Here is a 26,130-nt window from a genome sequence, read left to right on the forward strand (position 1 = left end):
AGAGTTTGTAAGTCTTTTATTTTTTGTGTGTATGTTCCTTTATTCTACAAGATCGTAATATTTTACAAATCTCGAACATGATGAACTTGATTATTTTATACGTTGGTACACAGAGACAAAATAGATTTTTTTTTATCGCGTTCATAATTTATTAGGTTCGCTACACAGCACCTTACGAAATATTATTAATATAACTATACACATTATAATCGTACAAGAGAATATCTATTTGGAATACAACGACAAAATAATTTCATTGTCTTATAAAAAGCTAATTGTACTCTTTAATTACAAGTTCATAAAGACAAGGAAATTTATGAGGCTATATTTCATTTATCAATAGGTATGTTACTATACACGGATAGATTATATAATTTATTTAATAGAGGACCTAACTCAAAACATAGTTAAGGCTGTGTCCACATTGTATCATTTTGAGTCATTTGTACCGTCGACTTTCATTGTTACTTACGCCATAAAGTAGTAAGTGTCCTAATAATGTTTCACAAAATAATGCATCTTGATACTTTAGGTACGTATCCAATATAAATATAACGGTGTAATCGTTTGATATTGTTACGCCACTTGACGTCGTTAAATCAAACGTCAGTTCACGTCTTGTCTCATGACATTTTTTATCCGACCCTCAGACACGAAGTTGACAAAATTGTCAGAGCATCGGCATTAGCAAAATACACGCAAAGTACATTCTGTATGTAAACACGTTTTATGTTTTACAAACAGTTTTATCACAAAAAAGAATATAAAGGAAGATTGCGGAAACCGTAACGGTTACGTATTTTGAATGCCTTTGCCCAGTTTATACTTTTTAAATGTTTAATTTTTACTGTTTAAAATACTGCCGTTTTAAACGGCACTCGTTTTTTTAACATTTATTGCTCAAAGAAATATGGGATTTTATACCGATGTACGTTACGGTAATTATTTACCGGTAACATGGTTCGTCAATAACCATCAAGAAATTAAAAAATCATATGTTACCAAAAAATATTACCAAACAATAAGGCTCAACGATCAAGAATTTTATATTTACACTCACGACATTTACCTTCAAGTGCATCATGAACCTATATTTTAATGCAGATATCTACTATAAAGACACAGCCAATAAAACCTTTAAAGAGTTACTGGACAATTAATATGAATAGTGATTATTCGTGAGACGCCAAAATGATACTAGTGTGGACCGAAGTAGTGAGAAATGATATAAAATATGAACCAATTCTCAGTGCGATGCTGGGATAATTAAATTTATAAGCGAACCGATAGAAGTGTCAAGCACAGTTTACGTATTGGAAGAACTACAAGCACACAATGCGTTACAAATGAAACTAACAGTATGTTAATCACGCATAATGTCGCATTTACGCGGAACAATCATAAAATTATACACGTTTAAATTATAAAAACACATATACACATATCCTGGTTAACGATTAAAAACAAAAATCTAATGTACAATTCAATTGATATGTAACAATATTTACAATAATTTAATACATGTATAAAACAATCTAAATAATAAATAAATAATTTTAATCTACGTCTTAAAAATAGAAAGCGTTATACATATAAAATATACCCAACTATATAGACAATGAGAAATTTGTTCTAAGCGAGTGGACTAGTTGAACGTGGTCCACCCTTTGGGTACGCTAGAGGCGTGCTCCTGAGCAGTGCTCGATCCCGCGGAACAATCTAACAAACCGAACTGACTGAAATCCAGCCCATACTCGTGTAAGAGAGCACTGTCCGCAGACGACTTGACTTGATCGACTTTTTGTTTTTTATCACGACACTTAAGCGGATCGAAATCTTCTAGGTCTGTCGGCGAATCGTCCAGTTTAATGAGATCAGTATCTGAGCCACACGACTGAAAAAGAAATACGTATGTTAGAAACCAAACGTTATTGCTCTAAGCTCGAAATTTGCCTATCGTTATTTGTATATTCATGAAATATTTCGAATCAAAATTCATAACCATTGATGTTTACAATTCTGATTGCAATACGCTCTGTAGGCACAAATGCTGACTCAAAACCTATACTATGACGCTTGCAAAGACGAAGACTTCAAAGCGCTGTATGCACGAATGAATCATTCGAAACCAAACAGCCGTTAGTCACGGATGAATAAACAGATTAAAAAATGTGCTACAGGTAAAGTATATATTTATATGGCAATACTGGTTCACAACGCTTGAAATATTCGTGTTCGCAGTTCACGGTACATTGTTGTAAAAATACTTATATAATGAGAAACATGTAACTACGCCGAGCAGAGAAACAAGTGAAGGAGAAAAAACTAGCTACTTAACAAATAAAAATAAATAATATATAATGCTAAATGACGTCAACAAAAAATGTTTTTTTTTTTATATATATTTGCGTCTCTGAACTCGATGTAGAGGCATATTTCATGAAGAATATGATTTGAATATAATCATATTTTTCTAAATAATGTACATATATACCCGCACATGCACTATACAGAAGCATGCTTTTACTGAAGGCAACATTTAGTGCACCGACATAACGCTCGTGCTGTACATAATTATACATAAATTGCATAATATACGTCGACACAACAATTAATAGAAATAGACATCGTCCTATTATTATATAAAATGTTAGTTTTACATATTTTTACTGTTAAACCATTTTAAATGACTTCTGTAGTTCGTTATAATATGTTAATGAAAGATATTATTAAATTGAGAAAATATTATATTTCTTACGTATCTATAGAACTTCTATGACATAAACTTGCTAATTGATTTTTCACTATGTTATCCTTAAAATGTATATTTGACCACCAAATAAAACATTATTAAAAGTTTTTACGACTTTCTTTGTCCCGAGAAAAGCAACCTTAGAAGTTCTCACTCTGCCATTTTATATGAAAATGGTTAACTGAACTAAGGAACTAAATAGGATGGTCCTGTCTACCTGATAATATGTTATACTTTTTATAGTAAATATATCGATACCAAAAAAGACTTACTTTTAAAAAAATATATTCGTGAAAATAATAAAAAATCAATATTTGTGACGTTTTTATTGTTCATTATACTTACAAAATAATTATTATTCAATTATAGCGTGCTACTATTGACAATGTACATAAAATGAATATATATAGCAAGTTGAAGGGTAGCAAATGATTTAAATCGTATTTTACAATCTCGTATAAGGACGTTCATGTAATAAAAAATACATGAAGTAAAAATGCAGTATGAGGTGTGCTTGACCATATTTATAAAACTAGGACGAACATATACATACTGTTGCTTGATACGCAAATAAAGGGGATAAAAAAGTAAAACATAAAATCCATTAAAAATATATTTCATAAAAATTATCAGATTTATATATCACAGTATGTATGTTAAGATCTGTACATTTGCCTTCGACGAAATAAAGTACAATTTAAATTGTATCTTCATGCCGCGGGCACGTTTAACTAAATTTTAATGTTGGACCAGGAAACCAAACAACAGCCCGGTTTATGCCCATTTAAAGCTTCAAAAGGCAACTTGTAGATGTTTATCTCTGGTGCAAATACAATAACGAGAGTGTTTGCAATATCACTTTACTCTTTCCAAATGCAAATAGTTCCACATCTTGTGGATCTTCTTCAAGTTTTATATTTAGTACCGATAGTCTCATTCGAGGATCGAGGCGCCTTTACGGGCAACAGTACATAATGCGCGCTTTTATTTTCTTGTGTTTGCATTTTTTTTTATTTTGTCGTGCTCGATAAAATGAAAATGAAGGTTCTCAGAGATTACATGAAAGAAAAAAAGGACAACGTTCAGATTGTTAGAAATATATTAAATCATAATCGTTGACAGTAGAGTAAGCGGTCAATATTAAAATAGATAAGTACATAATAATGTCGATAAAGTCTCCGTGTTAGTGCAAGACAACTCCACTCGGTAACCCTCAAGGCACGTTTGCAGTCATATTCTGTTTAACAACGAGATACAATATCGATATGATAACAAATGTACATATCAGAATTACCTCGGTGATTTTTCCTTTGTTCGAGGGTATGTCGACAGTCGGCCTAGGCGGCGGTCGCGGCCTGCCGCCATCTTGTTTCTGCCTAGCCACAGTGACAGTGGGCGCTGCTATTTTGGGCGCTGAGCCGTTACACGGTTGCGGTATCGATTGCGGTACTTTCCTCTGATTGGTGGAGAGCGTGAGCTTAAGCTTGGCCTTGTCATTCCCCTCTGTGAACCTTATCGTGCTCGTGTGGAAATCGGACGTGGGTTTCACGTCGTTTTTAGTGATGTTACTTATGAAATGCGTATTGTTGGGCGGCGCGGGAGCGGAGCGCGGCGGCGGCGTCGGGGCATCGGACAGATCGACGAGTTTCCTCGTGGATATAATTGGGTAACGGAGTGGGACATGGGGACGTTCCGGTAACCGGGGTGGGATGCATGGTGACAGTGTTTTCTGCAAAATAAAATTAAATAATGTGCCACGGTGCTCCTAGGAGCGTACATGCCAGCAACGCATTCACAATGGTACTCACATATAACATTACATACAACTATGCACATTACAGATACAGGTGACTTAACAATACAAAATAAGCGTATGTAATATCAACAGATCTCGAATGGCTAGTCTTCACTATAATGATAATTAATTTAAATGATACTAATACATGTCACAATCGAGTAAGACTATGTATAACAATATACATCACAACTTTCGATACTTACTATAGTAAGTAATATAAAAGCTTTTAATAACGATAAAAAAAAGTTACAATCAAAAGTCAACATTACAAATTAATTACATCACAGTTACAAATTTACAAGCACTCTAAATATAATGGCAACCGTAAGCAATGATTTCATTAGCCACAAATCTAATAAACTCCATCAAAATGCTAAACTGAGAGTCGGAGCGAACATACGTAATGTAGACGAAGTGGCGTATCGAAAGTAATGATAACACTAACAAGCACAACGTAATATACGAGACAAGCGAACCTACACGCTACAATGATGTTTATACATATGTAATGAAGGTACATATTCGTTTGTAACTTACAGCTTTGTCGGGTAGACTAATTTCGGAGTTGTGCGAACTGTTGGGGAAACTGTCACGGCGTTGTGAATTCTTGCTGGCGAATAGGAACTCCATTTCGGTGAGGAGGTCGAGGGGTAGAGCTGGGGGCGGGTCGCGGGGGGTCGGGGGCTCGTGCGCGGGCGACGACTCCGACGAGTCCGACGACACCGGAGTCGCAGAGCCGCACGAAAACCTGACCGATACGTTACAAACGTTTAGGCGTACGTGAATACTCGTGTCCGCTTATAAAACTACTTACTAACAATGCCAAAATCTAATGCAAAAACATGGCAACCATCCAATGGTTTATTGATGTAATCTATACCTTCTTGATAGCTAATTATGTGTAGATTTTTTGCAATATGCTTCTTTCTATTCTGAATTATACAAGTTAGTGTAAACTGTTTAGACGTCAGTTAGTAAAAAACGCAAAAGGGCTGAATTAATTTCGATATACCGATAGAAAAGTCTTAGATTAATATAAAGGCTGTTTTAAACGTAATAAGTTGCACGGCGCTTTTTGTACTACAAAAAGACTCACACGTGGGTAGTCGTGAGCAAAAGTTAGCTACAAATAAAATAGTTCTTTAACTCAAAGTCAGAAGACTCATCTTGGTCTTAACGTCACGTGATTCATTACCTGCTGTCGTCTGTGGTGTTGATAGACGACGGTCTCGAGCCCGTCCTGGGCATTTTGCTTTTTAGCCCTCTGACCGCTGATTTCATGTTTTTACCGCCTTGCCGGACCTGCCAAATAACAAATCTATTTAGTACTTCAATCAATGTGAAATATAAATTACGAGGACATTGTAGAGCAATTGATATGTGAACAAAACAATTTTTGCACTCAAAGTTATTAATATTTCGCACTCTTAATAAAATAATGACCTATTTCAAAAAATTATTTGTGGCAGTCGTCGGAACACTAATTTTTGTTTGCTAACTTTTCTTTTGAAGTTGCTATAAAATTAAGCTTGTTAAAGATAGGTAAAAAATGAAACCTGTAGCATGAAAAAAAGGGAAAAAACTAAAAGGCCGCAAACATAAATTGGTTGTTTGACGATTCCCACAAATTGACAATTTTGGAATGGATTATTTTTTTTTAGGAGTGCGATTTAATGATAACATTTTATTCATATACATATAAAGTGCGTACCTAACTTGTTTCATTCAGTAGATAAAGGTATCTGACCACCTTTAATATTGGTAATTTTTTTTATCTCTAGACAGCCTCTTTTACCACTAGACATCTTAGTGAATTGAAAAATAAACACGTCGTATAAATTTGTGCTGTAACATTCCTACACTAGGTAATATTCATTCTCATGATTGTAAAATGACAATCATTCCCTAAAAAAAAAAACGTTCTGCATGCATTATGAAAACCGCAGGCAATACATAGATTTCTAGAGATCCAGTGCGCGTTCATTATAGATATATACTCATATCCGCCAATTAGTGGAGTCGAAATGTGTGTGTCTTCGAGCGAAAATCGTATAATGAAAATATTTCTTAAACACTAATGGTCGAATGAAATCTTTAACATTATATTGGTGACTTATGTTATACAGCGATTTTTATAACATATTGTGAAGATATTTGGAGTATGTAACAACTCAAGTATGAAAGGGGTACCAGAGTAGCTATGACTGAACGCGGCTACAATGGTTGCAAATTCTATGTAGGTATTTATATCCTATTCGTCGGCAATTTGGAAATAAATTTAATAAATTAAGCGTCGTTAATTTATTAAAATGACGGTGTCTTAGTTTTTTAAAATAAATAGTAAGGTGGACCAAGAAACTATTTCATTCAACCGTATATGTGACGTCATCAACCATTTTCCGGTTTTAAATTTTTTTCTTCGAAATTAAGTATAAAAAAAAAAGATTAAAAATTAATAATCGAGTTCATAGTAGGAAATTAAAAAACGGTATTTTTGTTTTAGGCACGTTTACACAAATGGCACTACGGGCCATATAAAAAAGGAATTTAACACGATTTTTTGACACGATTTTCATGACTCATGATATTATATATTAAACAAAGCAATGTGTGTACATAAAAGGATCAAGATGTCTTCGACGCCTTATAAAACGTTATCACAAATGACCACTACGCCAACTACATAATGACGACTTAAGCAGAGACATTTATAAAAAAAAAGAAATTTTTATATTGCTTGGGCTTTTTAATTACTGTTTTATGTAACTCAAAATTACTTCATTTTTTGTAAAAAAATACTTGTATTAGTTTATAAAAGAGACATAACAATAATTATTACGTCAAAACGGAAATTGGCTATAATCAACTTAGCGTAGTGTTAAATTGTGGTATCGAATATAATATGTTTACTGTTCAGGTCGACAAAACATTTAATAAACACGGCAAAATTTCTAACTAACACCCGCCATCTTGCGAAATGTCACAACTGGTATTAAACGAACGATGCGTTTTCTGCGCTTTGCAATAATTTTTTTTCTATCACATGTTTGCATAACAACAAATACCTACCTAAGTATACATGATTATGAATTTATATATATATTTTTTTACTTAAAACATAATACAAATAAATACTTTATTTGCATTATGTATTATCAATACTTTAAATACTGTAAAAAGGATTTTATTAAAAATACATTGGCATGCATATATTGCTACAAAATTACGAACGTTTTTGATGTGTGTTCTAATCTGGAAGGTTTTATTACAGATGTAGTGCTTATTAAAAAAAAAATGTAAAATATATCAATAAAGTGTTAAATTAAAATGCCTTATGTGTATTTGTGGACAAAAGTCCAATAAGAATCATTTACATCGATGATAATCCAATGTCACATACAGTTGCAATCCATAAATACATTATTTAAAATAGCTCTTATTTTCACAAATAACAAAATATATTATATTATTGAATAGGCAATTAAAAAAATTTATGTATTGCGACAGATTAAAATGTTGTGAATGCAGAAAAAATAAACTGAAATCCATAATTATACGAACTATAGTAAATGCATTATAGAACATTAAATAAAAAATATATTCAGTTTTACATATTTTCAAAACACGGTGCAATATACTGTGCTCTATATCAGTGACACAGAAGTCTTTTTCCTATAACTCGACATCTAAATAAAGAGTGCATCAGAAGAAAACAATAATATACTCATAACATACAATTCTACATCAAGAGTTAGTAAGAGCGAAGGCGCGACCAAGCTTAGCAGCAGCACATAGGATAAGAGAATGAATAAGAAGTTAAAAAACTAAAGTGTTGTCACCAACTGCATAACAAAAATGTAAACAAATATGTACCCGTCCATGAACTCGTGGATTAATTCATTTTTTGCCGGACTATACATCGACGCTTGAAAGGCAATAATATCTAAGCGACAATCAGTAATTTTTTGAGTAGAGTGATTTGAAGTTTCGATTTTAATATAAAACTTCATAACAATCCAACTTTTAACTTTTATTTTATAAAGATATAACCTGATATTATGATATTAAAATTATCCTAGACCTACTAAACCTATTACGCAGAAACATATGGCAATTCTAAATATTTATAGAATTTAATAAATAAATAGAATGCATTTTCGGTATATTTGTCGCTTAAATATGACTGCGTCGACATGATTTTAAGTCAGTTTTTTGTGATTTTAAGACAGTAATAGTTTCTTTCGGATAAATTACCTCGTTTGTATTATTGCACATCTAAGGACCAGCTTCACAACTTCTGCGCAAAATTTTATTCTTTGCATTAATGTATAAGCCGATCAAATACAAAATGCACACTCTAATCCACGCCCCAAAATAGAGGGTAGTAAAATATGTATTATATACAATAGCTGTTTAAAACGATAACTCAAATAAAATTTGATTGAAACTTGTCAAACAGGTCCTTATGGCTTAATCTTTTACATACAAAGCAACTGACTACTATTCTGTTATACTGATGTAATTCGATAACTTGTCTATATCTAAGACAACCGTAACTGTAAGTTTATTATTAATAATAATATATTTTAATAAGGATAGAATTAAAAGGTTTCAAAGGACTTTAATGGTGGGTAGAAATTTGTTTACATTTCTATAACGCGTCTGTTGAATACACTTTACCGTAATACCGTCACCAAAGCATAAAACATCACAGAAGACTCCACCAAGTGATGAACATACAGTATTTTCACTATACGAGTACAAATCGTGTTCGACATAACGATACATTACACATGGACTCACCGTTTTGACGGCCGATTGTACAGCTGGATTTGCCTGCAAATATTCAGTTTTTAAAGCGAAAAAAACTCCAGTACCTACAGCATGCGTGCACTTGTGGGTTGCCGTTTATGTTAAAATTGAACCGACCTATGATTGTACAATAAATATTATTTTTTATAAAATATGTTGAAACATTCTTATTATGTAACGTAAATATTAGATATATTAAATTTTTTTACAATTACTACTGGAAAATATAATCGGAGATAATGGACTACAAAAATTTAATTCGTGATAAATAGGATTGTTGTCTGTACCGAGAAAATGAAATAATATTTCGTATAATTTCATCTACATAAACAATAAATGCAATGTGTATTCTATCAATATTTTCTATCCGAAAAATCGTCCATTAATTTACTGTAGAAACACAAAGAATGGAACAATGCGTTACGAACTATAATCCTGGCTTTAACTACACTAAGTCAACTTTACAAAGTAAAGTTACTTATCTGTTCCGCAACAAGCCTGTTTGTGAATCAATTTAATAAAATCAAAAAAAAATTGTTTTTTTAAATCATCTAACAATGTAAATATGTTTAAGAATTTTAATTAACAAGATAAAGTAATTTAGTTATAATGTGAATAGATATAAATTATAACATTGAATAAATAAGGTACAAACTAGAGTTTACTAAGTTAAATTGCTTTTGGTAACACAGAAATTAAGTCAAGCTATTTTTCTCAACCGTGGAACACAACTCTGCCTGTCTGACGCCTGGCTACATTATTGATTTTGTGCCAGAAGCGATCTAAATTGCCGATAAATTTATTTATCTGTGAATATTGTTATATGACTTATTTAATCATCAAAGTAGAGTATAGCTATCACAAAGCTACAAAAAATAAAAATATGACCTTTGTTACACAATTTCATAATTAAAATACAATCAGTTTATAAGTAAACGAAAATAGACCTAACACCGGTTTATTTTCATAAGCATTTAAGGTCACTGAATCAGTTCACGCTTTGCTTAACGTACCTTTATAAATAAAGTACGATGAATCGAAGAAATCAAAATAAATAACGTGCACATTTAAGATGTCACTATAAATAATGGTAACCCAAAACATGTTAATTAACTCAGCTGGTCACACTGTGCTTGGATGAACATTTTAGTACAGGGCGTAGTGTAGAAGCGGTTTGTAACCCAAGCCGCTTAAAGATAACACTGCAATACAATTCATTAATAGGGACATATTGACACGAATGATTTTTGATGTTATTTTTTTACAATATATACGTGCATCATGTAATATACATCGAACACTTAGGTTCGCAGGAGTCTATTGGTGTAAGTCACTTAATATAAGTGTTAGCAAAATTCACTCTAAAAATATTTATTTATTTTTAAATGCGTTCTATTGATTTTCAAAAGTTGCTTCTTTTTGTAGGATATTAACATGTCAGTACGGAGAATAATGACTTTCAGTGTTGGCATCATTTGATTATTTATAGCGATACGAGTTGTAATAATTATAACCTACAATGAATATAAAATCGAGTGGCAATTATGAATAACGACAGCAAATGGTTGCATTATACCCGGCTCGATACAAGGATATACACACAACAGCACAAAAATCAAATTGACACGATAGCAGCGACTCACTCGACCGTCTTCTGATCACTTAATTGCAGAAACGACAAACAAAGCCATTATTATCGTTTATATTTGTTAAATACTAGCCCACGCATATCGCAACTAACTCTACAGGAACTATTGGCATTTGTTAGACGTAGTTATAACGTAAGCCTCAAAACTCCACAACTAAAAGCATCCTCACCAGATTATATCGATATGATTAAATGATACCTTGTCTTTGACTGTTTTGAAGAAAGCTCCGCCTTCTTTCTTGACGTTTTTGGCCCAGTCGCGGTACTGCTGTTTCAGCTTCTGCCCACTCCCCGTGCTTAGTTTGTCGGCGTAATTGTTGCACTCCACTTCGAATTCGTCGTTGAATCCCCGCCCAGAATTGAGCAATTCCAGCCTTTCGTCGATAAACTGTATAAAGAAAGACCATTCGTTAAAGTTAAAGTTCTAAAAGTAGTATATTTTAGAGCTATTTTTTTTTATTGGCACGACAAAATGACCTCACTGCATCTGATGGTAAGTGGAGTGGGATCCAATAGAATGTCGACTGACGTGAGGTGCTCACCCATGGGCAGTAGACAAAAAGGCCGGCCTTTGGATATACACGGGCTGATCCCGAAACGCGATCTATTTTATTGATAGCAAACAGTTTTATGTGCAACATCAAAGATGGGCGACTTTTTTGGTAGTAATACTGGTATCGTTAATATACATAATATACCCATTACGCCTTTATGCTTGGTGTAAGCTGAGGTGTAACAAGAGCACTTACTGTTCGCCCAGTGTGTTTCCACCTTTATGCGATATATGTATGCGGTAGGGGACGAGCCTATCGCCATATTGAGCACAAGTTTCAGATGCCGGGCCGATATTGATCAGAAAACCCGAATATCGTTTTGCCCGACCCAGATTTCGAACCAGGGAATTCAGAGCGGTGACCGCGCACATAGAGGCAGTCAGTCATATAATTATACTAGCTTTTGCCCGCGGCTCCGCCCGCGTTATAAAGATTTTCAGGCTAAAGTTTTCCGTTATAAAAGTCACGCTATATATTTTCCCGGGAGCCTATGTTCTTCCCAGGGTCTCAAACTGTTTCCATACCAAATTTCATCTTAATACGTTGGGTAGTTTTTGAGTTTAACACGTTCAGGCAGACAGATGTAGCGGGGGACTTTGTTTTATAATATATTTTTTAGAACTTTTTAAGAGGAACAATCCCGTCATACATCATTGTTGCATAACTTTAACCGTTTACGCAGCGCACGCAACGGAAGCTCTCAAAACTAATAATTTTTTCCCGTTTTTGCAACATGTTTCATTACTGCTCCGCTCCTATTGGTCATAGCGTGATGATATATAGCCTATAGCACTCCACAAATAAAGGGCTATCTAACACAAAACGATTTTTTCAGTTGAAACCGGTAGTTCCTGAGATTAGCCATTACTGCTCCGCTGCTATTGGCCATAGCGTGAAGATATATAACTTTGAGCACTCCACAAACAAAGGACTATTCAACACAAAAAGAATTTTTCAGTTCGAATCGGTAGTTTCTGAGATTAGCCATTACTGCTCCGCTCCTATTGGGTATAGCGTGATGATATATAGCCTATAGCACTCTACGAACAAAGGGCTATCCAACGCAAAAAGAATTTTTCAGTTTGGACCGGTAGTTCCTGAGATTAGCCATTACTGCTCCGCTCCCATTGGTTATAGCGTGATGATATATAGCCTATAGCACTCTACGAACAAAGGGCTATCCAACGCAAAAAGAATTTTTCAGTTTGGACCGGTAGTTCCTGAGATTAGCCATTACTGCTCCGCTCCCATTGGGTATAGCGTGATGATATATAGCCTATAGCATTCCACGAACAAAGGGCTATCCTACGCAAAAAGAATTTTTGCGTAGGATAGGTAGTTCCTGAGATTAGCGCGTTCAAACAAACAAACTCTTCAGCTTTATATAATAGTATAGAAGTATAGATTTTTACTTGCTTATAAAAGGTTTTTATTTTTAAATAAAACTAGCGTGTATAAAACATATATTACTTGGCTAATGCATTTAAAATTTAAAACATAATTGCAGTGGTGTTTCCCCTCATCACTAATTATTATTCCTTTATATTTCTCCGTAAGTAGGTGACCTTTGTACCGTAATGTCATTAAGATACAGTTTCTTTTTACTTGACCCACATTTATTCAACAGCGGTAAGGTCTTGCATACATATACGTGACCATTCATTTACGAAATAAATTATGTGCCCGCAATAATAATTGTATTATATACAACAAAAAAGGCGGTTTAAAAGTTTAAAAAAAAACAATAGATGTGATTTCTCTTGTTTGGATAAAAAAAACTCAAAATATGGAAAACGGCCGCCGAGAGGTTTTTTATAGTTTAAAGTAGGTTTTACAACTAACATACTAACTATACAGTTTATGTCTAGTAAGAATAGTGTAGTGTTAATGTAATGTCGATATAAAGGTGTTGCTTCACTGGCCAATTTCAAATTACACAAAACTGTCTTAAATCCGCACTGGCCAGTACTATACATGAAAAATTAAAAAAAAACAGCATAACCTTTGCAGTAAATAAAAAAATAATTTTAACAAAAAATTAAACCGCCTTCAAAAACCACTCAAAACCAAAAAATAATTTCACATACAAGTATATATTGGATACCAATTTTGGAGTCGGTGCCTAATTAAAATTGCTATTTGTTGCATAGTCCATCTATGAGTTAAATTTCTTTCAAATCAATTAAAAGGAGTAGGTTTGCGTGAACTACAACATACACAGTGAAAGGTGTAATACCAAGCACATGTATGGTGTTTCATCTTTTTATTTCCTCTTTTTTCGAGGCAGGGAGTGTAATACACCCACATTTGACCAGCTATATGTAACAGGGGAAGAATTTGGGTAGTGTACAGTTCACAAATTTAAATATTTCCTTAATAGCTTCCATTTGCTGTGCTGCGGCGATGTGTTTATCTCCGGTGACGATCTGACTTGCTGACTTTGTACGCTGGCAACACATTGTTTTCGTATATTCGTTAATGTATTTATCTAGCTTAACTAGCAATTTTAATTAGGCACCGACTCCAAAATTGGTATCCAATATATACTTGTATGTGAAATTATTTTTTGGTTTTGAGTGGTTTTTGAAGGCGGTTTAATTTTTTGTTAAAATTATTTTTATTTTTTGCTTTTTTGTGTTAGTAAAAATAGACCGTCTCAATGGCATAATTGTGTTTCGCTCACGATACGACTATCGCGCTGAGGAGTTACACCTCTGAGTACCACTGAAAAGGGGAAAAGTTGTGATGCTATATATATGTATATAAGAAGTAGATTCAAGTAAACCTAACGCAAAAACACAACTGATATTATTTGGCTCACAGTACAACTATCGCGCTGTGGTGTTACACTTCTGCCTACCCCTGAAAAGGGGAAAAGATGTGATGCTATATATATGTATGTATGTAAGAAGTAGAGTCAACTAAACCCAACGCAAAAACACAACTAATGTGTTTCGCTCGCAGTACGACTATCGCGCTGAAATGTTACACCTTTGCCTACCCCTGAAAAGGGGAAAAGGTGTGATGCTATATATATGTATGTAAGTAGATTCAAGCAAACCTAACGCAAAAACACAACTGATATATTTGGCTCACAGTACAACTATCGCGCTGTGGTGTAACACCTCTGCCTACCCCTGAAAAGGGTAAAAGGTGTGATGCTACATATATGTATGTATGTAAAAGTGGAGTCAACTAAACCCAACGCAAGAACACAACTAATGTGTTTCGCACGCAGTACGACTATCGCGATGAAATTATACGCCTCTGCCTACCCCTGACACGGGGAAAAGGTGTGATGCTATATATATTTATGTAAGAAGTAGATTCGAGGAAACCTAACGCAAAAACACAACTGATATATTTGGCTCACAGTACAACTAGCGCGCTGTGGTGTAACACCTCTGCCTACCCCTGAAAAGGGGAAAAGGTGTGATGCTATATGTATGTATGTATGTAAGAAGTAGAGTCCACTAAACCCAACACAAAAACACAACTAATGTGTTTCGCACGCAGTACGACTATCGCCCTCAAATGTTACACCTCTGCCTACCCCTGAAAAGGGGAAAAGGTGTGATGCTATATATATGTATGTAAGAAGTAGATTCAAACAAACCTAACGCAAAAACACAACTGATATATTTCGATCATACTTTAACTATTGCGCTGTGGTGTTACATCTCTGCCTACCCCCTAAAAAGGGGAAAAGGTGTAATGCTATATACATATATGTATGTATGTAAGAAGTAGAGTCAATTAAACCCAATCCAAAAACACAACTGATATGTTTCACACACAGTACGACTATCGCGATGAAATGTTACGCCTCTGCCTACCCCTGACACGGGGAAAAGATGTTACGCTATATGTATAAGTATGTGAGAAGTACAGTCAACGAAACTCAATGCAAAAACATAACTAAATACGTCACAGGAAAGCTAAATTCGCGATTTCGTTTTCTTGGACGACATAAATATTCTAGTTTTTTTAATTTTAAAAACCAAACTACCGAAGTGATCTTGAAAAAAATGTTATGGGACCAATCTGGAGAGAAATTCTTTCGAATAAAAAAAGAATTTTCCAAATCGGTTCAGAAATGAGCGAGTTCTGAGGTAACAAACATAGAAAAAAAAAAAAAAAAAAATAAAAAAAAAAAATTCACGTCGAATTGATAACCTCCTCCTTTTTTTTGAAGTCGGTTAAAAAAAATATATCATAAATTGAAATATATTCATCAAATATCGATAACGCCTCTAATATTAGAATGAAAGGCTTACTTGTTGGAATATTTGGGATTGTAATATTTTTCTAAGGAATGGTTGCATGTTTTTTCTTGTTCTTACGAACGCTTCGTCATTGAATGTTATTAGCTGGCCGTTTTCAATTCTGAAACAAATTTATTTATTACAGTAAAGCAGAAAAAAATGAGGTCTTTATGGTAAGATATTTGCGCTACATTAAGACTGAAATTTATCAACATACTTTTTTTTTCTAGTATGAGACTATAAAATATTAATTAGAGAAAAACCAAAAATAAATTTAATGCACACGGTTGTATAGAACACATTCCTTTGCTTATTTTTAAAAAAAAAATACAAACGCATGACAGTAAATAAAAATGTCTTACTTAATCGCATCTCGATAGCCACCTATTAAGCAGACTAACGCGCGTAGGAACGCTCTTGACACGGCATCACCCAATGCATTCTTATCACTTAAAGCTTTTTTTAAACTCGCTACCTGAAATTATAAACACTTTTTAATACATAAAACAAATAAAAAATAGATAGTTAAATAAAACTATTATTCGAATTTTATTGAGATTTTTTATAATTTTCTGTCGACGTCCAAGTCTCTCCCCCCATGATCATTAAGGCTGCAAGACTTGGCAACGTCGAAAATTATAACATAAAAAACCGCGATAAAATCCAAAAGAAATAGTTTTACATCAATATGTTCCATTCACGAAAACAAGAAATTATATAAAAAAGATAGTATTTCAACATATTTTTGGGTACATTTAACTATAAAAACGGACTGATCATTTTATTTCTTGTGTTTCAGAATGCCGAGTGCAGTACAATACCACGCGGTGTTATTTATGGTTGGTTTACGTTTGTATGTACCGGTTATGTGCGGAACATATCAAGGGTAGCAAGGCTAATTGATTTAACCCATTTACCAGCGGAATGTTTGCCGGCAAACATGACAGTTACATGACATTACGTGTGTCACGGGAATATAACCTTATTATATACTACATAATAAGGTTATTTTTCCGTGACACGTGTAATGTCATGTAACTGTCATGTTTGCCGGCAAACATTCCGATGCTAATTGACTTAAGCGACATTTTTTGTGACACAAATGTTCATACATATTTAAGATCAGCTCTTTTTTCTATGTTTTTTTTAAGGTAGTTAAAATTTTTCCAAAAAACAAAGTTGCGTAAGTCAATTAGCCTTTCAACCGTCAATATTATTAGCCAAACGACAGGCGTCGTGGTTTCGATTCTATAAAAACAACAAACATCTTCGTTATAAATTACAAATAATTACTTACTAAATCAGGCGGAAGACTTTCTAAATCATGAAATGGAGATCTAAGCTCGTTTGCATCTACATCTAATACGACCACATCACCAATTTCAGACATTCTTACATTCTGTAACAAAAATATGTGTTATTGTCCATATGTAATAAAACATTTAAAAGTGGTACAAATAAATAAAACTGCCTGCCATTTCTCTTCGCAGGTTGACAGAAACAAAATATGCTTTTCTATGTTTTTGACTTATATCCGATACGGATTTGGTGGTCTTGGTCTAAATTTCATTGGAAAATGAAAATGTATAAATATCGTATAAAATGTTCACTGGCTTTCTAGTCAGAGCATCGTAACAGTCTCTTTATAATAGAAAAGTCAACTTAGTTTCAAAGTTGCAAATAGATTGATTAAGGTTATAGCTTAAGGTCCATTTTTCATACATTTTGTTTCACCTTTAATCTGGGTAACTAAACAAGTATTGACAAGTAAAGAAATTTCGTCGTATTAAATTTTAAAGGCCGAAATATCCATGCATATTAATTATTTTTACGTTTTTCTTTCAACTGCGAGAACTAATCACTAACTAGACGTGAATTTAAATTCTTTACTTGTCAATACTTGTTTAGTTACCCAGATTAAAGGTGAAACAAAATGTATGAAAATGGACCTTAAGGATTCGCTAGTCGCGTAAAATCTATAATAGCCAGATATAACAACATTGTATACAATTGTAACGATATTGCTTAAAGTACTCCACAATGTTACAATTAATTGTGTAAGTTGTTGGTTAATTTAATTCTCACCGACAAATATCGCCTGAAATCTGTATATATTAAGTGCACGCACAATAGTAAACAACGTAAACACATAATGTTGTATATACAAAATTTTACTCGCGGCTCGGCGCGCATCCAAGACTTTGCCATTTATGTCCCAGTGTAGTCCCTGTGTTTTCCGGGCTAAAAGTAGCTTTTGTTAATTCAGTATACGATCTATCTGTAGACCAAATATTGCTCAAATCCGTTAAGCTGTTTAGACTTCCGGCATTTTCTAACATTAATCTTAATTTCTTACAACTTATTCTCGTTATAGGTAATAATATACCAAAATTGAAACTCACATCCATCACACTCCTAGGAACTCCAATGAGAAACGGCATTGGCGCCAGCAGATAATCAACCAAATGCTTCGGCAGTATAGGTATGAATATATGCTGCCAGGACATCGGGAAGAGCGTCGCGTTCGCGGCTTGCACGCACGCGGAGAGGCGCGACGGCTTCGACGCGACGATCGCGACGCGCCGCTCGTGCAGCAGCGCCGCCCACAGACCGGCCATGCATTTCGTGTCCACAGCGCTGAAGTACTCCGTTAGGTTGCACTGAAAATTTGGGGTGTTGTGAATAAAAGTACTATAATCAAATATAATATGTACGTTGCGAAGGTCAATTGTGTGCGACAAGACCAAGGTCCGCAGGTACAGAAAACAGGGCGGCATACAGGCAGACTTTTAGAATTTACCTGCGCATTGGTTATTGCCCTACTTTAACAGTAAAGGAACACATAATTAGAAAATTAAAATGACTAATCATTCTCCATAGGAAAATACGAAAGTACATGAAGTCTGGCAACCTGCAGACCCGTTTAGTGGATTGAGGACTAATCCCTCTCAGTAGCATAGCAGGTCCCGGCCCAGCAGTGTGACAGTAAAATATACAAGAATCGTATTATTGATATAATAATTACCTACATTTGGTTTGGTGTATAAAGCCAGTAGATGGTAGTATTTATATTCTAAAAAAGGTTCATAAACTCATAATAGCTATTAAATAATATAAATAGGGTGATCCCATCTTTACCTACCTTCCTTCTTTAATGGAAAGGTAAGACGGGTTTTTAGGCGTCGGAAAATCGCATTCCCTACCATGAAATGAATAACAATCTATCAATCCGCTGTTTTCTGTGCAACGGTAATACAACCTCAAATATTATTTTTACGTTCGGGTATACGAGTATTGTTATTGAGCAATAAAATTCTAACAGTAGGACACTTTAAAGTTATTATTATCATATTCATTATCATATTCCCTGCGTATTATGGCCACACACTCACATTTTCTGGAATACTTGGTAGTTTAGCGTCTGGACTCTGACAGGTGAAGGCGCTGTGGCCCGCGTCGTAGATAACCTTCAGCGTGTGACCCGGCATCGGCGGCCGGATGCGACATGCTTCCAGAAACGAAGTCAACTGACTTTTCTCGGGGCTATGTATTATATTCGCTATACAATTTAATAACCTGCAATAGAAATTTTAAATTGAAACAGTTGTTTTCAATAAATAAAACAAAGGGCCAGCTGGACTTTATATATATGAGAGATGGAAGTCCTGTGATGTAAAGGCCAAACAAAAAAATAACTTCTTTTTCTTAATACTAACTGATATACGGCCTAAGCACAGCGTTAAACTTTGCGGCAGTAGCTTGAAATTTTGCGTACGTTTCTTATGTGATGAAATGAGCAGTAAGAAAACAATTTAGAACATTCATGCCTTATGGGGATTAAATTCCATAAGCCCATTGGCTTTAAAGGAAACAGCTGAAATTCGCTGCGCTACATACAAATCTCGCAACAGCAGTTAGTTTTATAACCCAATAAAGGCATAGACTACATAATGTAATTGCGATCACTGATGTTAGAGAATCATATGTGGATGAATTGTGCTGTATAGAACTATAATTGTAACATCCTTGTCTCGCGAATCAAGTTTATAGTGATGACGCGGCGGTAAAGGTATTATGGACAATTGGTCGTATAGCAATGTACAATTGGCGTATAGAACGTAGAGATGACAATTTAGATAGTTGATAATGCTTTATAGGGTAACTCATAGAATAAATTGTAAACAATACCAATTTTGCTATCGCCACATTGACCACAAAACAAACAAAATTTATACTCATATATAGTGTTAGTCGGTTTCTGGTAAAAATGCACCGTTTCAAGGAATATTAAGTCATGAATCGGCAAGTTACAATCGTGACGTGGTTTTGTCTCATCATCTACATTGGCGTTATTATAATTATCCAAAAAAGAATTACCTTCATTGAGGTGACTAATAATTTTGCATGCGCCAAATAATTATAAAAGCACGTAGTTCACATAATATTACTATCATATTATAATTACACTTCTAAGATTGGGGAACGTGGGAATTTTTATGTTCTTTCAAGAACCTCAGGTATGCGACAAGATTGCTCCACCTAAACGAAGCTTAAAGAATACAAAGATAAGCCTAATGCTAACTTTAGACTATAAAGTTTTTGTAGCAATATATAGCGCAAAACTTCCAATTGCGTGTTCATTTCAAATAATTGTATTGCCATTTCACTAGCCGCAAGTCGCACCAGCTTCAATATTTGCAGAATTTTGAAAATGTTCAGCTTGTCGTGATTGTTTACTCGGTAAGAATTGCGTGCAAATTTCGAATTCACTAAAAATTATTTAACTATTCGATAATCTATGAGGTATTACGTATTTACACGATTAAATATTTACAAATATAACTAACGTTCTAAATTATAAAATTAATTACAACTATTTGTTAAGATGGGTGTAAAATATGCGTTAAGTTTTGTACATTTTAATATTACATTAAGCCTTATCGATTTAGTAAACCCGCTGGACACCGCGACAGTAATTTAGGTATTTCATGCATCTCAGATTTCATCAATATACCAAACACTCATAATCGTTTTCGTTGATCATGTAATATTCAAATAACATGTAATTGTAATTTTAGACGATTATTAGGCAAATAAAAATGTTAAGGTTTTGCACAACAGCCTCATAAACAATTCGCTTATGCAACAATGTAATATAATTCCTAAAAATAAAATATCACAAACCAATTACATATTTGTTTCGAATTGCATAAAATTTATTGGCTGGGCAGATAGTTTTAAAGTAATGATAACAACAACAGTTAAAGTTATAACACAATCAGTAATTTGTTGGCATACTCCTTGCTATGTGTCAAGCAAAATAATTGTAGTCAAAGGGTGAGCTTTTCCCTCATAAAAGAAAACTTCTACACTAAAACTACTCTATAATCTCGGCTTAAAGCTTTCCGAGTTCATAACATTTTATAAGCACATACGATAAGAAGGGTTCCGTGACCATCCAAAAATCAATTATTTATATAAAAAGTTCATTCAAACATACATGATGTAAGTTATGAATAATATTCAACATGAATTATTCGAATGACGTATTACGTATACCTACACTTATGGTGCACTCTAGCGTCCCTCCTAGTGGGTCGATTAGGACAAATGGAGGTGTCTATCTTTTCGTGTTTATTGTGACATAATATTTCTTATAATAATTATAAATACTAATATTTGTGCAATTATTTGGATAATGCGACTACCGTTATATTATACCCTGGAAATATTGACTTATTTCATACTTTTAAATTATGTTCGTGTCTTCGTAATCAGATTTTTTTTATTTTAATTCATAATAAATAATGATAACTTTAATGTTTATTAAACAGCCTATTCAAATGATGATGAACCAAAAGCAGTATTACGTAACACTTCAGAAAAATACTTAAGGAGAGTATTCGCACGATGCGAACTTGCCGACCTAATGAGGTGGCCCAAAAAGACAAACCAAAACTGGTTTGTACATTAGAATTCCTTCAACCCAGAGCTGAAATGCATTATTACCGTCAGTAGCTTATTCACATCAGATGCCAATATAAATAATGTTTTATCCTGCCAATGTAATAGGCCAAAACGAATGACATTGACCGACAAAAAAAAATTAAAATTATTTACGGTATTTTTTATTAATTTCAATTATAGCTCTAGTACTGGCCATAATGATTACAATAATAACAATAATAAAAAAAAGGTTTACTATCCTCGATATTTAATAAAATTTAGATAATTCAATATTCATAAAAGCATCTAAATTTTAACGTGAGCGATAGGTTATTTTCTCTGTTTAGTCAATCGTTAATACATGTAAACGGAGCTGTCGTGACGAAGCCAATTTGTTATTTGATCTTTTAACACAAGTTCATAATAACACCGATATTAAATATCAATCGACAGTCAAGGTTCGCCAATCAGGCACACGGGCGTAGCAACACACGAGCAAATAAAACTTCGCTAGGCAATAAATAATACGTATAAAATAAGTAGATAATCATACTCGTTTTATGTTATCAATTGTGTTTTTAGTCTAAATTTTGTGATTAGCGTTTGAATCGCCGCGGCATTGTTGAATCACACTTCACAGGTGATATGAGTCATGGGCAGAGCGGGTACTTTTACAATCGCTTACGTAGTCGATCTGTGCATTTATGAATAAGATTTCAAGTCATTGCTAAATGGATTCAGTTTTGTACATCGCCAGTAAAGTTTAGAACAGCAGTTTATGATAGACCTTTATGGGTATTTACCGCTCCAAACTGTAGTAATTATAATAGGGCAAATGAATATGGAGCAAGTATGTCTCCTGGCGCTTGGTGATCACCGCCACTTAGAATTATCCACAATACCTAAGATATTGCCGAATTGTGGAAACGAAAAGCAAATTTGGACAATGTGGTTGCGTAATATTAAAAATAATACTCACTTATAAAATATGTCATGCCAAGGCAGGTGTGACAGCAACACCAGTGATGTGTTGGATTTAGGATCATATCGACAAAAACAAAATGTGTACTTGGAATCCACTGATGTCAACACAAATGAATAGTGTTGGGCAAATGTACTGAAAATGGAAAGAAATCTTTATCATATCAATTATAAATACTTTAATTATTATGTGACAATAATTCAAAATAACACAGTAATAATACTAATAACAAACAATACTCACTTTTCTAAGGCACATGGAAATGTGAACTTAGGTACATTTTTCAACTCTTCTTCATTTTTGTATGACTCTGGATATTTCCTTAAAATATATGGGTCCTTTCCAAGCTCGCCTGGTGACACTTCACAGAATACTTCAAACAAATAACGTACAGTGTCTCTAAAAAATATAATAACAATTATTAATTTCACAAATAAAAGTATATAAAAAATATGTTAATTTTATAAAAGTGATATGAAAATGATCTTTTAAAAATAAAGAATTATTTGTTTTATTATTTTTTGTTTTTAGTAAATATGAAGTTTACCACTGACAATCTGTTGTATTTATACATCCTCTATAAGGAGATTTTTGTAATGTTAATATTTAATTTGACATCACAATAAGTATTTTTCAGCTTAAGTTTGAATACAATGTAAAAAATATTATATACAAGTACTAACTTTCAAACATATAATATAGTTTTTATTTAAATATGATATTTCATATATAAAATAAATTTTTATTATGTACTATATTTTTAAAGACACATTATTCACAAACATACATCAAATTGCATAGTAAGTTTTCTTGTGGTATTACATTACTATGCATCATCAATTATATTTATTGTAAATGTTATGTAACTAACATTTTGTAGTAAGATATGTCAATGTTATTTAAATATTGTTAAAATTATACATAATTATTTATACATTTACATATGTTCTACCTAACAAAAATTATATTTGTCTCCTACAGACTAGTCATGGGATTTTATAAAAAGTTAAAATCCTGCACTTTATTTTTTATATACTAATTGAATACCCATTGTAGGTTGAGTAAAATACCAACTATAAGAAACCTAGCTTATACACATAAAATGATTGGTTTAAGCAGATCATTCAATGTTTCAAGATAACATAGCACTTAAATACAAATCATTAATATTGATACTACTCTTAGCAATAATGGAATGTAGAAATATAGTAACTCCTATTATGTACATTATTATGTCATATCTAAATATTGACTATGAGATTTTCAATAAATTAAGCAAAATGTATAATAGTATTCAATTGTGTAAATAAAGTCATGTAAATGTAGAATAAGTAAAATCATACAAAAATAAGAACTCTCTTGACATTCTCATTTTATAGTTAATCTTTATTGTTTGATTATTACAATGTACCAGGATGTGATAGGATATTAGTTAATACTATCTACTTATAAGCATTGCTACACTAAAATGCACAGTATTCAAGGTTTCCAGGTATACATGATATTGTTGACCTTAACCCGTGAGGTAGCTGAATGTTTGCCGGCAAACATTGACAGCTAGGCGTGTTACGGAAAAATAACCTTATTATGTAGTATATATTATGTAGTATATAAGGTTATAATCCCGTGACACACGCAAATGTCATGTAGCTGTCTTGGCTCGCCGGCGAGCCACGAGAGACCAAGAGTTAATATACCAATTTTTAAGTAGGTATATATGCCAATATCATTCCTCAGTTATTGTGATAAAATCTAAGATCTGAGTCTACAGCTTTGGTACATCTCAAATCTCATAGATTTTAAATAAGATGAATGCAATCTATTACATGAGTTATAACATATATGTCATTTTCATACAATAAATAAACAAGTGGATCAAACCCTATTATAGAATTATTTTTGTCTATGAACAAAAACATGTTTTGTGTGTATATTCTTCATATCAATGAGTTTCCCACTGATTGATTTGAAAGACATAAACAATCCTCTTATAGTAGACCGACACTAAATATTACTAAATTTGGTAGCTGTCTGATTATAATACACTTGTATACTTCCTATTCCATCAACAAAATATGATACAACATTGAATATTTCAAATAATTTTATTCTGTTGATGACTATGTTTAAAATGATACATTTATATTTTTTCCTTTAGTCTAATTATAGCATTCGTTATCTCAGAACATGTGAATGTAACAAAGAATGAAAGAATATTCATATTCAAAGCAATTCTGCAGCACATGATTACAGGAAATCATATCAACGGATGGCTGAGAGTCGTTATCTATTGGGGAACGGAAGGATTCAATCAAATTGAAAGGTAAATAAAACAACGCAGCAAAATGGAGTGCTAAACACTCCTGCCCCTAACGTTTTGGTGAGGTTAGATATTGTTCTAATAGGTTTGAAGCGCGTTTTCAATTGATCCGAACCGCAACCGTGAAGGTGACGAGTGAATAAATAGACTGCTAACAATTACCTTATTCTGGAACCCATGTCTCGACGTGGACTATGAAATTTTGATTACATTTTACACGGCATCCAATACGCGGCAACTTGCTAGAGAATTCACTTATCATGAAACATCACAAGCCATAGAAGACTACTTTCTAATCGCAATGAACATTTTAAAAGCTTTTTTCGTGTATATCCAAACTATTACGAAAGACGGATGATACGATGTTATCCCCGCTGCTCCACTGGCAACTTGAGCAACAATCACAAAGCATTCACAAAATATTCTCTCTACCCCTTTTTTGCAAGTATAAATATCAGCTATCTATCTCTTTCTCATGCTAAAAATATAATTTACGATAGTGCCTATGTGCAAAAGCCAAAATCTATGTCAATCACATCGACACGCAGTGTTGCCAATTCTTTTTTTACTGAACCCACCAAAATTATTGCACTGTAATTATAAAAAAAAGAATTAACAACTTTATACGCTATCGTTAAAATTGAATTATTAGTATCGCTGCATCAGCAATTTGACGCTTCTCAAGGATATTTATTTATAAATAGCAGTAGTGCACTTTGCCCCTATAATTTTCTCTCTTTTTAGATTGTTTTTTTTTCTATACAGTATAATTTTAGCAGAAAATAGCTTTTTATATTATGTGACAAAAAGTGTATAATATTTTAGTGGATTAAGTTTTCCTCTTTTTAATTGTTCTAAATGAATCTTAACACAAATCACCGGCCACTCAAACCAATAGTTTTGTTTGCTAATAGAAGACTCCAAGCCACCAATTTTAGAGATAAATTCACTAAGTCGGGAACACTAATGAGACGTCTCTAAAAGTCGTTCCATACGACGCAGATACTATAAATAAATTACATTGAACATTTAGTTAAAAAATAAACTATCATT

General features: G+C 33.3%; 1 protein-coding gene across 3 annotated transcripts; it reads right to left on the reverse strand.

Annotated features, from left to right (window-relative positions):
• Positions 1-25,493, reverse strand: LOC115448557 (DENN domain-containing protein 1A). Of its 3 annotated transcripts, XM_037443968.1 has the most exons (14): positions 25,240-25,493; positions 23,001-23,156; positions 22,755-22,892; positions 19,222-19,405; positions 18,232-18,489; positions 17,127-17,228; positions 16,192-16,304; positions 15,842-15,950; positions 11,210-11,398; positions 9,354-9,386; positions 5,746-5,852; positions 5,088-5,298; positions 4,047-4,481; positions 1-1,894 (listed from the first exon to the last, which is right to left on the reverse strand). In XM_037443968.1, exons 1-14 carry the CDS (start codon positions 25,254-25,256, stop codon positions 1,646-1,648), a joined length of 2,301 nt encoding a protein of 766 aa, XP_037299865.1. In that variant the 5' UTR covers positions 25,257-25,493; the 3' UTR covers positions 1-1,645. The 3 variants fall into 3 exon arrangements, with proteins under 3 accessions (XP_037299865.1, XP_037299866.1, XP_037299867.1); XM_037443969.1 differs by lacking the exon at positions 9,354-9,386; XM_037443970.1 differs by lacking the exon at positions 4,047-4,481.
• Between the last annotated feature and the right edge of the window lie 637 nt (positions 25,494-26,130).

Source organism: Manduca sexta, chromosome 27 (assembly GCF_014839805.1).
Source record: "Manduca sexta isolate Smith_Timp_Sample1 chromosome 27, JHU_Msex_v1.0, whole genome shotgun sequence".
Classification (NCBI taxonomy): domain Eukaryota; kingdom Metazoa; phylum Arthropoda; class Insecta; order Lepidoptera; family Sphingidae; genus Manduca; species Manduca sexta.